Source organism: Vollenhovia emeryi, unplaced genomic scaffold, assembly GCF_000949405.1.
Source record: "Vollenhovia emeryi isolate VEMERY1.0 unplaced genomic scaffold, V.emery_V1.0 DF939157.1, whole genome shotgun sequence".
Classification (NCBI taxonomy): domain Eukaryota; kingdom Metazoa; phylum Arthropoda; class Insecta; order Hymenoptera; family Formicidae; genus Vollenhovia; species Vollenhovia emeryi.
The window spans coordinates 1,560,813-1,575,076 of NW_011967209.1; the positions used below are offsets into that span (position 1 = coordinate 1,560,813).

At 45.7% G+C, this 14,264-nt stretch overlaps 1 protein-coding gene across 2 annotated transcripts in view; it reads right to left on the reverse strand.

Moving 5' to 3' along the window:
• Positions 1–14,264, reverse strand: part of LOC105564963 (regulating synaptic membrane exocytosis protein 2-like) — a 66,141-nt gene that overhangs the window by 28,248 nt on the left and 23,629 nt on the right. The window contains exons 6-8 of one of the 2 annotated variants that reach the window (XM_012017756.1): positions 5,810–6,029; positions 4,493–4,685; positions 174–381 (exon numbers count right to left, since the gene is read on the reverse strand). In XM_012017756.1, coding sequence (XP_011873146.1) covers positions 174–381; positions 4,493–4,685; positions 5,810–6,029 — 621 coding nt within the window. Of the gene's footprint in view, positions 1–173; positions 382–4,492; positions 4,686–5,809; positions 6,030–8,001; positions 8,429–14,264 lie in introns of those variants that run through there. The other variant, XR_001009163.1, reaches the window with a different exon arrangement.

Genomic DNA, 14,264 nt, shown 5'->3' on the forward strand with positions numbered 1-14,264 from the left:
AGCTTTCTAAAGCATATAGCGATAAAAAGATTTTATAACATAAAGTGTATCTCGTAAAACGTTTATCATCGCGTTCAATTTCATACTTTGCGTTTGCCGTAATTAGGCGCTCACGACTTGGACAATTCGAAAATTCTTCGAATTGCTTGGTCCAAACTTTGTAATCTTCTTACCAGGTCTAAAATCACCTTCTATGTCCGCCGTGCTACCCTCTTTCACCTTCTCGATCAGTGCGCCCATGGAACCATCTTCCAATAGCTTGCCACCGACAACTTTTAGTCCGAGTATACTACTAGAGCTTCCGGAGCCGGCCGTTTTTCGCAAAACCATGTGGCCGATAATCTTCTGACCGTCCTCGCTCACTTGCCAGGTTAATGGATGCTACGGAGCGCGGATAGTATTTCTTTTACTGATGATGGGTGATCACATGCCTTTATAAACCGTTAACAATGCGGAACGTACGTCCGAATTCTGAATCGAAATACGCTTACACAGGTTGATTGAATAATAGAGAAGAGCTAAGAGACATTTTATGATACACGACATTAAGTTAAAAGCTAATATGACTTTATTGTAAAATGTACAGTTGATTTGTTGTGAAGGTAAATTAGTCACAAGTCGTTCTAGAGACTCGTTTATGTGAAATTCGTATAATTTTGTCGGTTTCCAGTATTCTGACGTATTTCCATTGTTTATATTTGTCAATTGGAACAAAACTAATAGAAAACAATCGCAACACACATCAGTTTACAAATACTACTGAGAAATGCCTTGCATGTTGCAGCAATACATTTCTCTTCGCGCGGAGTACTTGAGTAAAAATGTAGTTTTTAAATTAGCGTAAGATTTGAAAGGATACGGATAGACAAAGTGTACCGATACAAAAAGAGCCAAGGATGGCATAATTAATTAGAAAATAGGGACAACGTTAATTGAAACAAAATGTTCGTCTTTCACGACGTCTTTCGGTATCCTCGCAAAAAGGCTGTCTTCAATGGTTTTCAACGATCTAGAAAATTTACAGAGCAACAAGCAACGAGCGCAGTTGTAATACGTACAAAAGCGAACAGTGGTGCTTCATGCGCTGCATGCAGTGACTAGCAAATATTACAATACGTAAGGCATTCTGTACCGCATGCATCCCGCACCTGTCAAATTTTCGACATCCGAAGGCTTTCGATAATTTCAGTAAGAAAAACATGCACGTACTGCAAGCATGCAAATATTACACTGCGTGGGTCAATATGCGTAATATTGCGTACAAATCCTGAGCGTGATGTATCTCTATCTGAGAACGACACGATTCACCAGGTGGATCTACTTTAGGGAGAGGGGTCGCCTCTTTTTGATTTCAGTCCTGTCGTATGTTGAACTTGTCAACATCTAATGCGCGATTCATAGAAGGACAGAATTTCAGTCCCAATTTCTATCCGTAAAATTATTACTATTCGTGTCTTTTCACCGTAGTGGATTTAATGACAGCACTAATCCTGCTTGGACATTGCTGCAAAATTACACAGCTCAGTCTACACAATCGGTCATGTATTCTCAAAAGTCCACAGATTTCTGTGGATTCAACTGCGTGTTTTTATGATCCATTTCTACTTTTACGCCAGTAAAATGTTTCAAGTAATTTCAGTTGTTATAATAACGATGCTTTTAATCGCGTTGTAACGCAAGTTGAAAGTCCGAATTTCCTGTCAGATATAATCGAATCGCCGAGCTGGCAGGATTGAATGCCAGACGGCAATTAAGATACTCGCGATTAAAGAATGATATGAACCTCTTTCATTTGTACAACTAACCGCTCGGAAAACGTAACAATTGAAGAGATATTAAAAAAATCCTTTGCTCAGAACTGATCGACGACAACTAACGAGGTCGTCAAGCCTCGTCAGTTGCGATACCCTTTGGCCACGATCCAATTTGATTAATTATGAAACAGATACACTTTTCTTTCGAGAACTCGCAGCTTCGGCAGTCCGTTAATTGGATCGTTTTGGACCAGTGGTTCGCCTCGCGCAAAAATCACGTAAAATTCTTTAAATTACTAAAATACACAGTTGACAAAGGGGTAACAGCGCGATGCACTTTTATCGGATAAGAGCTGCGCCTGCCGGGACGCGACACGATCATCGATCGGACGCAATCGTGCGAATTAATTCCCACATCGCCCAGTTCCGTACCTTTCTCCTTCGATTTGTTCGACGAAGTCGGTAGAAATCAATCGCGCTCGACGGTGTTTAGTTTCCTCGTTTTTGCCTTCATGCATCGCAATCAGTTTCCACTTTTACCCCCCGAGAAAATAGAAGCAAGCCTCGACTTACGTGACTTGTTTGGAAAACAGAAGTGAAAAAGATTGATCCCGATCGAGTTGCTTCAAGAGATACGTAAGTCGTTGCCAGATAAATTACCCGATTGCCGACCGTTTACCCGGGGAATTTAATCTTAGTTATTTGCTTCGTATAATTGGACCGCGACCCCCGCAGCCTAACTCCTTCGTATATCGAACGATGAGCCGTGCACGCAATATTTTGCCCATTTGAATGTAAACCTTGCGAAAATGCTCAAATCGGCAGCCGAAATCGCCCTCGTGAAATCTATTTTCCGGATAATGTATCATTAATTAGCATATCTAGTACTTGTATAATTTTCTTAACGTTCTCGCGAATAATTCACTTTAAAAATGTTATAGATCTTTATTTGCCCATAATTGTGAAGAAACTAAATTTTATATCGCTATATCGTCAGGAGGATTTAAAGTATCAATCAACGTTATACATTTTTGCTGGCTTCGACTAAATAGATATCAAATCTCCATTCCTATTGAAGTATTCGTAATCGATTATATAATATAACTTTGTTTTATGGTTAGAAATCAGTGGAATTATCCTATATCTTTTCGTAATAGAAAGAAGTATATAATAATCTATAATCAAATCGTGATTATCCACTTTTGTTATTCGCCGAGTCTATTGATTCGTTTATACAGAATATGTTCTATTTTCACAAAATAGCAATCAAACACACACACACATCCATTTATATTAAACTGGCGAATGAAAATAGCAAGAAGGATTTTGTGTAATAACCAACGCCATTTTCTCCCTCTAAAGATATTTCCAGAGGAGTTTACACGCCGAATATTGAATCAATTACCTGCAACTTCTTGTACGTTTTACATTATATGATGTAACTTCCGAAAATTTAATTGGGCGGCCGTGCTTTAACTTGGAAGTGGCGTAAAAGAGAAATGAATATCAGAAATTATATTCATTATTTAAAACTACATAAATCTTCTTCGTCGCTATTGAATCTATGTCATTGCGAAACTCGAGGAAAATTACGGCAGATTTTAGGCAAAAGAGGCACGATGGATTGGAGTCGAAAGAAGCCTGACGCAAGAGAATTGTACAGAAGACAATTTTCTGCTGAAAATTTCTGAATTCACGGAGTATCGTGGACGGCAATTAATAAAATAAATTTCCCTTTTTTTTTTCTTTACTAATCCCATCAGTGTTTGTCATACAAATGATAATCGATAACGTTAGCACTGTCGCTAATCTGAGTAAAGAGACAAAAGTGAACGATAGTCCGTAATTTCAGTGCCGGGAATCCAAATAAGCTTGAATTTTATATCAACGCTGTAAGTTGTACAAAAAAAGCCGACATAAATCATACAAACGAACCTCGATATAAAAACGAACACAAGCACACAAGCCTTTAAGCACGAAGTTTAGGGTTAATCGAGCAAAAGAGGTTCTCTCTCCTGTCAGCATAGATAGAAGGGAAAAAAAAAGAATCAAACGTTCAAGCATAATTTCGTAATTACGGCGTGTGTAATAAATAAATAAATAAATATATATTTATATTTATATATCTCTCAGTTCGCACATCGATCGGTATCAGTGGTCTCAGCGCGATCAACTGCGCAATTCTCCACTCCCTGAAACTTCGGCTCTCCTGGCACACGGTACACATTGTGATCCGAAAGTAACTAATTACAAGTGCTGCACGCTAATTACATCAATTAGCAAGCCACCTCTTCAATGCACCTCTTCGCTACGCTATCGAAGCTAGGAGCGAGAAAGAAAACAACCGTAATTCCACTTTGGACGACGTATTCCACTTTGGATCCGCCGCGATTGGCGCTTGGAGTAGATCGCGCGCGGAAGAGAGTGATCATTGCCGAAGATGAAGTACCGAGTTTTTTTTTTATCTACGTTCCCGATCGGTCGCGATCGCGCAAGAAAAAGCGCTGTTGGAAAAAAAAACCCCTTTTACTCGATCCACCGGCGAAACTGTTCCTAAAACTCTTGGTCTATCCTCGCGCGTGTGTGGGACTCCGCCTTCTACATCACCGATCGACTCCGATCTACAACTCGCTACAACTCGAGAGAAGCGTTCTCTAGCGTTTTTATTTTCTTTTTTTTGCTTGTTTGTTTTTTTTTCGAGCCGGTTGACGTTACTCGCTCGTAACCTGGCCCCGTACCTTGGGCAGATCGCCCCTGTTGCTGTCTTCACTGCTCGTGAAGGTGCTAGAAGTGTCTATCCCGGAGTCTTTGGTCGCGCTGTCTTGGCTACCCTGTCGATCGGCCTCCCAAGACCATTCCTCCTCCTGAGGGCCGCCGACATTGGTCCCACCATCAAAACGCACTGTCTTTTTCCCCCTTCTCTCCGTGAACCTAATGGACACGCCACATACACACAGAACACGAGGACGATAGGTGGTTGGTGCCTGTGTGTGTGCGCGTGTGTATGTACGCGCGTGTGTGTGTGTGTGTGTGTCTGTCTTGTCGTATCACCACCATCGTATCACCGTGATTCCCGATTTCGCGATCCCGTTTAGTGATCGAGCTCGAAGTGTGACCCACCGCGATTGACAACACGGCCCGTGTATACATCGGTTTCAAGTGACCGCTCGTCGTTCAATGTCTTTCGGAACTGTTGGTCAAGAACTTGCTTTCGACATTTTTCCGTATACTTCGATTAAAGCGATATTAAACTTGGATACAAATCCAGCCAGATTTGGTCGCGTCTCGTGTCATAGAAGTGCAAACGTGATTTGAAAAATCTGATGTTCAATTATGAAAGAGTAAGTTATGGCACGATAAATATTTTATGTATTCTCCGACAAAATTTTGATTGCGTAAAAGCTATTCCATCGAAACGAGCTCGTTTTCAATTTGTTGTCATTTTAATTAAGGTACGTACGCGGTAGAGATTCATGTTTTTCATAAGATGTGACAAATACGTTCCTCGTCATTGTTCCTCGAATAACGTAACTTTTCTTACTTTATCCATTTCTTGTTTAAATCGATGCGTCGAATATGTGTTCCGAATATCTGTCTTTTGTTTTCGATAGATATATTTCAATTAATACGATCTCGTAAAGTGTAACAATAAAAATCCCCGATCACAGAAGCTCACCTATCAATTTACGTTCATCAAAAAACTCGAACAAAGCATACGGGGTTGCACCGTAACTTGAATAATACAAGTGACGCGTTTATGTTCAACTTCAACATTTGCATACAATGTTCCGATATAAAGCAAACCAGTGAGGCGTAATAATAATTATTTTCGCGTGCAGCAAATGTATATAATAATTATAACCGATGTATTCTCCGAACGTGCCGCGACGTCGAACTTGTATGATAGGAGACCACCGCGACGAGACTCCGCCGAACGTTTTATCCGTTCTCGTTCGCGCCACCGGTGACGCGTTCTTATCGCGTAAAACCGGGGAGATAGTGTTGTGAGAGGGAAAAGCGGCGCGCGCGAGATCGTCAGCCTCCCTGGAACGCACCTCCTACTGTCGGCGCGCCACTCGTCGCCGCATCTTCGGAAGCTCCGTCTGACGAGAGTGCTCTCTTCCTTTCGCGGCTCTCGCGGTGGATGGTGGCCGTTATGCTCCACGGCCGTCATGCCCGCGTCCGGCCCGTGGTGCCCATTGTGGGATCCGTTGTGCCTACGCCCACCACTGGACATCGATTTCGGACCTCCCGCGTGGTGGTAGTACCCCTTCCCTACAGTAGATCCAAAACGTTTCGTGTTTTTCTTTCTCCTTCCTTTCCCTTTTCTCTCCTCCGCGAGCGCTTGCGCGGATTTTCGCCTTTTTTCCCCCATCGCATCGCGAACCCTTAACTCTAGCTACGACTCTCTATCTCTCTATCTCTCTCTCTCTCTCTCTTTCTCTCTTTCTCTCTCCCGCGCCTGTCCGGGGAGAAAAGAGCGTATCCTCTCGCGGTTCTTCCATCGAGATCTTCTCTCTGCGCACGCGTCCTTCTTCAACTCTTACACGACTCGTTTTTCGGCTCGATCGCGTCCAGCTACCGAAAACGAAAGCGTTATCGTGTCCCCGGGGGATTATCCCGTCGTTATCTCGTGCCGAGTGCATCTTCCCGCGATGCCTCGCATTCCTGCCCTGCCCCCGGTGTTTCTCCCTCTTTGACTCGCGTGTCAGCCTCGTGTGTGCGTTTTGTGTGTGGCGATATACCTAACGGAAACGAGATAAGGCAGCGGTGCAAGCTTGCCCGCGATAAATGTGCGACAGACGGCGTCTGATCAAGCGTTAAGTAAGGACCGCACGCCTGGATCTGCCTACGATTGGCACGCGATTGGCGAGAGACGCTAAAAGAAAACAGTACGACTATATGCGTAAATTTGTGCAGGGATCGTGTGGCTGTGTGTGTACGTGTGCGCGCACGTGCATAATTACGATAAATTACGGTATCTTTCCTGGGCGAAAGGTCCATCTAAAGTTCTGCACTGAGACGCTTTCTATCTCTTAGAATGGCAGGATTATATAACGGTAGACACATCACAGACTTTTGTCCGTTACACAACAAAAAAAACTGGGCGAGACACAGAACACATGAAAAGTTATCGTGTGAAAAGACGAAAGACACAGATTTGGCCTCCGTAAAGTCGTGTTCGAAAAATTAAATCGACGTACTCGTAATATCAATTAATATCAATATCTGGAAAACACGCGCACAGTGTCGAGTAACATTGGCATCTTTATTTTTCCCTCGAGTTAAATTCTCTCGGACTTTAAAGGAGGTTCAGCTCACCGTACGGATGCCAAAGACACCACTGTTTGAAAAAAAAGGAACTCAAGAAAAAGTAAGACACACGAAACACAGTCCCAATTCCAATCTTAGGAGCGCAATTTCGTTGCTGCAGCGTCATCATTCCGATTAATGGAAAGTACCTACGGGTTCTATGCGGATATCCAGATAACGTGTGTATGCGAGCGAACGGGAGGCCCCGAGATGTGGAGATATTTTGTGGGAATTGTATGTGTGTACGCGTATATATTCTTGAGTGAAGTGTAGATAAAAATATACCTGTGCACGATTCATAGCCGTCCAAAGTAGAACAAATAAAGTCTATTACAATTTTCTGCCGATCGGTCGCATCACGCAACGCGCCAGTCACGGTTCCCTCTCGTAGGAAAGCTTGGCTGCGCCTTTTTTTTTCCCTCCCCTCACCATGTGTATCCCCGCGTTATTCTCATGGCAACGCTAACACGAATGTGTCCCCGAGGGCGCGGAAAGATAATTTTCTTCGCAAAGTGCACGACAATGTAAAGGAAACCTAAACACAATTAAGTATGGACGGTATGTTCCCAATGAAGTTTAATCCCGAAATTGGATCAGCGGGGCAGAATTTTAAAAGAGTTATCAAACCCCGCGCGAAAAAAGGAGAGGCGCGGAAAAGGAGGATGCGTAAAAAAAAACACAAAATAACTTAACGCGCGCGATAACCGAGAGTGCCCACGGATATACCAGATGGAGAAATAACTTATCGATCCCCTACTCGATACGCACGACCGTTCGGCAGATACGTACACACACATGCACACGCATACGCACAGATATACATATTATATATATGTATATGTAAGTATACATACAATTAGATATATGTGTAGCGATTAATATATAGCGAAAGATGATTTGCTTTGTAGTTTTATGTAATAAAATTATTAAGTACCGCGAACTGCCGATTCATTCTGTCTGCCGCCTTCTCCCACGCACCCCTGGAAGTCATCCCTAGCGGCGGCGGCTTTTGCCCTAAAAGCCGATCTCCCTTTAACTACACATTGCAATACTGGTTTGACTTACTGCTAATCATCGAAATAATATGCTTGGCCGCTGCGGTTCGTTCTGCATCAGAAATCAACTGGTGCACGGAGAGAATTTGCTCTTCCAATTCACCCTGAAAATCAGGTAACCGCGGGACAATACATTTCGAACAATTTTATAAGAGATTTTTCACATTTCACCATGCATTTTACTCGTTGAATATGTACCAAGTATAATTATACACTGAGAAAGATGTCCGACTAAATAGAATCGCATAATATAATTACGTAATAACAAACGGATATATCCAATTAAATTGTATATCCGATGAAAAATATGATCGGTTTTTCAATCAAATCTCGTCGGATAAATTTCATCGGATGTATCCATAATTTAATCGGAAAACGTAGTCGGAAATAGGTTTTAAATTTAATAGGTTTATCCGATGAAACATTTTCTTAGTGCACTAGTGAAATATATGGAAAAATTTCAAAAAACTATAAACATTCTTCGAAATGCCGTATTGTATATATGTAAGTATACATACAATTAGATATATGTGGGGCGATTAATGTACAGCGAAAGATGATTTGCTCTGTAGTTTTATGTAATAAAATTATTAAGTACCGCAAACTGCGTAAAATATGAACTAAGTATAATTACTAGTAAAATGTATGGAAAAATTTCAAAAAACTATAAAATTCTTCGAAATGCCGTACTGTCCCACGATTACACGATTTTCAGGGCAAAATTTTGAGAGAAAATGCTCTGTCCATGTGTTATACACATACATACATACATGTGTGTATGCGCATGTATCTTTACACACACAGGTTACCGATGCGATATCGGGATTGTCTGTGCAAGATTTCGTGCACGGTGTGTTTAAACACAAGACGCAAGCAGAGAGACTCGGTGATAGACACGAGGGTACAACGAGCTGTCGAACATCTGTGAATTAAAAGAAAATATCGCACAAAATAAAACTGCGAAAGCATATTCTCATTCAATTCGACGATTCTGAATTTACCGCGAACGGTATTTTACAGCCATGCTACGGGAATATCACGAGATGCGAATGATTCTTTGACCTCGGACGACGTGCAAGTCGTTACTCGCAGATAATTCTCTCGCTGAAAGAAATGCATCATTAATTTTGTCATGATTAAATATCAAAGATCGTAAAGGGGCGTTTTTAGCTCGAAAAACATTTGAAAGAGGGACATTGGGAAGAAGAAGTCCCGGTTGTACGTGTATATTGTCGGTACGTAGGCGGCGAGTGTGCGATAAAAAAAAAGAGAGAGTAGAGATTCGCGGTTCGTAAAACTAACAAATTGGTAATACGATCGCCACGAGAGAGCATCCTTATATCATTCAACGACACCTACATATCCGTGTTCCACGCGACGGCGTGCATTTGATATCCGTGTGTCAATGCGACCTCAGCATTACGACATAACGAGAGACGATAAAAGCGGGAAGAGCCGCTCCATTGATGATCGGGAGGCGCGTAACAATGGCGCCCGTCCGGTTGTGAAAATTTCACGCTCGGCGCTTTTCCCAGGGACATAAATTTAATTTGCACGCGCGCTATCGCGAATCGTAACCGAGAGCGCCGAGGTAAGAGGAGAGGACCTTTAAACGTGTCGCGTATCCTCCGTCGCAAAGTAACGACCCGCATAAAAGGCGCCGCCCGCCGTACTCGGGGAACGCGCACGCAAAATGACGGGGGCCTCGACGGGCGACTTGTCGATGGGCGTTTAAGGTAGGCGGAATAGTCACGCATCCGCTGGTACCTGGCGACGCGAGCATGGCATTTTCCGCCCGGCGGGATCCGCTGGCGCGGGTAATAAATAGAAGAAGCGTGCGCGCGCTCCAGGGCGCGAGGGCGGCCGAGCAGATGTTGCGGGCGCGGCGGAACGGAAAGAGGGAGACCGCGCGGAGTCACGCGTCGGGAAAAAGAGAGTGCAGAGAATCTTAATTTAAAAGTTAGATGACACCGACTCACCGCGTATAAATCACTCCAAGATTTTACCACCCCACTCCCGGCGCCGCCTCGCGCCCACTTTCCGCGGGGCACCGTAGGTCCTCGTCAGCGGCGGCGACACGGTATCTCGTTTGCGTTCCTTACCTCCCTCGTAAAAAAATTTCGCTGAGCTACGCCAGGTTCGGCCGCGCGAGGAGCGGTGGGTAAAAACCGCGCCGACGAAGACTCATTACCGAGATAACGAAATTGGGTAAACTCGAAATGCCGAGCACCTACTCTTCCCCCCCGATCCCTTCCCTCCCCCGCTCGCTATCTCGCCGGCGAGGCGTGATCGATAGCGGCGAGAGCGAGACTTTTAGATATTGCGGCGTTACCGTCGTCGCGATCGAATCGCGGCTATCAGCCAGCAGGCGTCAGAAGCGGATTATTCCGGGGTCTGGGATTTGCGGCTACGCGCGCCGCAGGTGCGCGACTGCTGAAAACGGACCGGGGATCTTCATTAGCGTTGATTCCGGGGCGCCGAGAGTACGGAGAGGAGATTACTTAGAGACTAGACGAGAGGCGCGCGATTACCGCTAGCCGCATCGATTGCGCGGCGAACGTTTTCCCCCGGCAATTAATTCGCCCGCTGCGAGCATCTCTCCTTCTTTCCCTCCCCCTTTCCTCTCGTGGCCCTCGCGGAGAGACACGTGTCTCGCGCCTCCCCCAGACTCTCCGGCTGGTCCCCGTTGAAACGGGCGATCGCCCGGGTAACACAGGAGGGTAACACGCAACTTACCTCGGCTTCTACAAACTAATTCTCTATTCACTAATTGTATTGTGCATCTACGAATGGGAGCAACAACACCACCGTCGGGCTAGCCCGTCGCTTCCCCCGCGCGTCGCATTTAAAGCGATTCTCACATGTGATTACTCGTCGTTACTCGGCTTTCATTGACGATTGCGCTGCCGCGCGCAATCGTCTCCGTTCGTCAGACCTACCGACGACTCATCCCTTACAGAAGTGTAAGCGAAACAATCACTGGGGAAACTGTTAGAGATTACTGTACACCGCTAGTCCCTCGTGATTCAGTGCTACTTTTCGTTTCCAGTTGTTACATTTCTGTAAAAGATATTTGTCCAGACCTCGTCTCGTCTGGAATATTCGTCACGGCCAGACGCTTCGTGGCCGGTTTGACTTTTAGTCCTGATGCCTTAGAATGAAAAACCGCGAAGAGGCAGACAATCAATTGAATTAAAATTGAGATCAACCGACGTGGCTATGCGAAACCAATCGTCGATCTCGTGTGATCGATCATCCAATGCACGTGTCCCTTTTCCTTCTCTCATCCTGTAGGCTCGTTCAAATAATATTCGTAACGGAGGCGATTAATATAGACATCGAGACTCTCGCGCGTCCCCGCAGAGTTTGTCACGCGTCGTCGAAAAAAATATATACAGGGAGGGAAAAAAAGCGCCGAGACTATCGGTCCGCATTACCGCTATTATTGGCATTTTTATTGAAGGTAGGCCGGCGGAGACCGTGCGTCACAACAGCACCGGCGCGATGCGTGTCTTCGATACGCGTGGCTTGCAGTCGCCAGTCTCTGCGGAGTAGCGACCGCCTGATTCCGGCCCCCACGTTTATCCACAGCGAGCTATCGCGTAACAATCGAGAGGAAATATCACGTGGCGTAGGCCTACTCCGTGTCTCCGCCGACAGAAATAAACGCGAAGAGGCGGAGATATCTCGCGGGAGGGGGAGGAGGAGGGGAGGGAACGCGAGGACGGGGGAGATCAAAGCCGTGCGCTCTGCAAAATCTAGCACGGGGGTTGCTCTAACTATTTGCATCGCCGGATACACGGTAGGCGCGTATGTACGTATACGTATGCACTCCGCGCCCACGTGTTTGTGCATTTACATGAATCCATAACTAGCCGTATAATAAATCGCCGCGCCGCCGCTGCTAAGAGTCTCACTTCGGCTTTCGCAAGAGGGCAATTTCGTTTATTTTCCACGGCGGGCAAGCGCTACGGGCTTGCGCTCCGCCCTTAATTCCGCCCCTCGGGTATATTTTTAGTCGTACGCTTTTCCATAAATTAATTGAATTAAAAGACACGCGAGCTTCACGCGCATTCGACATGTTTTAAATGGCACGGGACATGCGCGATATCGTTAAAGCGCGAATGTGAGATGCGCAGTTACAGCCAACTGTAGCGAATTCGGTTGCTCGCGCTAGTACGCACTGATTGTGAGTGCACGCTAAAACTTGTTTCTAGTCATTTCTTACGTTTAAAGGGCCTCTTAAATACCTCTTGTGACATTTCTTATCCAGAAAAATGGTCTGTATAACGTTTATACGGATCATTTTTTTTTTCTAAATGCCCTTTGAACACGTTAAATATAAAAATTGACTGTAAACAAGCTTCAGTGTGCACTCAGTGCGCACTAGTGCACGCAACCAAATTCGCTATTGATCTTACTCCTCTCTAGTTGTACCATCTATTTCTTCTACGATGGATTCGGCAACGCGCCTTAAATTCCGACGCGAAGGCTAATCTCGATGCGCGCGTTGCGCCATTTTTCTGAATGACCAAGGACTCCACGGTATAAAAAAAAAGAGAATAAAAAGATTAATATACGGCGCCCCAAAGCCTTGCTCGTCCGACCGTCAAATTGCAACGTCTTCGGATTAATTTATACGAAGTAAATTTATACGGAGCCTCCATCCCTTCCTCCCTCGAGAAAGATTCGATCCTGTTTTACCGCGTGAGTACGGGACGTAAAAAAAACAACAACAAAAAACAAAAGAGCGAAAGAGGGAAAAACTACTGCGGTGCATAAAACGCTAATATAATTACGGTTATCGCGAGTACAGTACTCCCTCGTTTGTCACGCGGGCGATCAATCATGGAAAATGGTCGGCGCGCGTTGCGCGGACAAATTAGCCCATGAACTCCCATCGGGGAACCACTGTAAAGCGCGTCGCGAAGGAAGGAGGAAAAAATACTGTAGCGCGCACCGCGGCGTCCCCGTCGGTCGATTTGAAAAGCGCGATCGCACGGCACGCAGTCCTCACATTGCCCAGAGGTAGGGAAAATGTCAAAGTTTCTCCAGCCTCCGTTCATAAGTAACGAACTGCGCGGAGGGGTAGCGAGGAGGGTGGGTTCACGTGATCTTCATTGTGCTCCCGATGACATTTCGTAACCCCGTTTCGCCGACTACGTTGGTTTACTTTACTTTTTTTTTTGTAAAAAAACAGAAGATATAAATTTGCCTTATCGCGCGGAGCTCAAAGTTATGGTCGAATTAACTTGAAAAGCAAAGCTGCGGAAACGTTTAATCTTATTATGCACCGGTATTGTATGCGCCTTCAAACGTAGGGAATTGTCTTTCGAAATCAGAGGAGGTAGGTGATAAATCGGCTCGCGCTAACGAGGCGAAGGGTCAGAGGTGCACTCGTAAATTCAGGCGCGCCGGAGGGAGAAATGATCTCCAAGATAATCATTCGACGGGAATCGAGGAGTGCGGCGAGCCTTTGAGCCGACGGGCCTTTTTCCCAGCCAGGTCCTGGCCGGTTAGAGGTCGAAGACTATTCAGAAACGAAGAAGGGGCAGATGTTTGAATTCGCCCACGTGCTGGCCGCGTGACGTCACCGCCAGCGTGTGGGCGTAGCGAGGTACCAAGAAGGAAGAAGAGGGACGGGGTGAAAATAGGAAGACCGCGGCGAAGGGGGTAGGGGGTGGGAGGGGGAGGAAGAGAGAGAGAGAGAGAGAGAGAAGCAAGCGGGGCGCGCGAGAGGGTTGGAAGGATGGGCGCGCGAGGGGCGAGGGGATGCCAAGGATCAATGCAACGGCGAGACCGGGAGGACAGAACCTGAGAATTCCCGCGGGATACATTGGCGCGACGCGGGACGCGGACAACAAGATCGCGGCGTACCGATCGTGGATTTAAAAAGAAGGGATACGACTCGTTGTCCCTAAAAATACCCCTCCTCCTCCCCTCCCACCCTACCTTCGCCCAATCGGAGGAGACACGTCCGATCAAGTCCGGTCAATATTCCGCGGAAGGATCGCTGGGAGGACCAGAAGGGCATCGAGCGCGCGCTGGCCATTATAAAATCGATACGTGCGCATCGAGTTATACAATATAACGTGTGGCATTTCAACGTGTGCGTTACCGTGCACGATGGACTCCCGCGTGG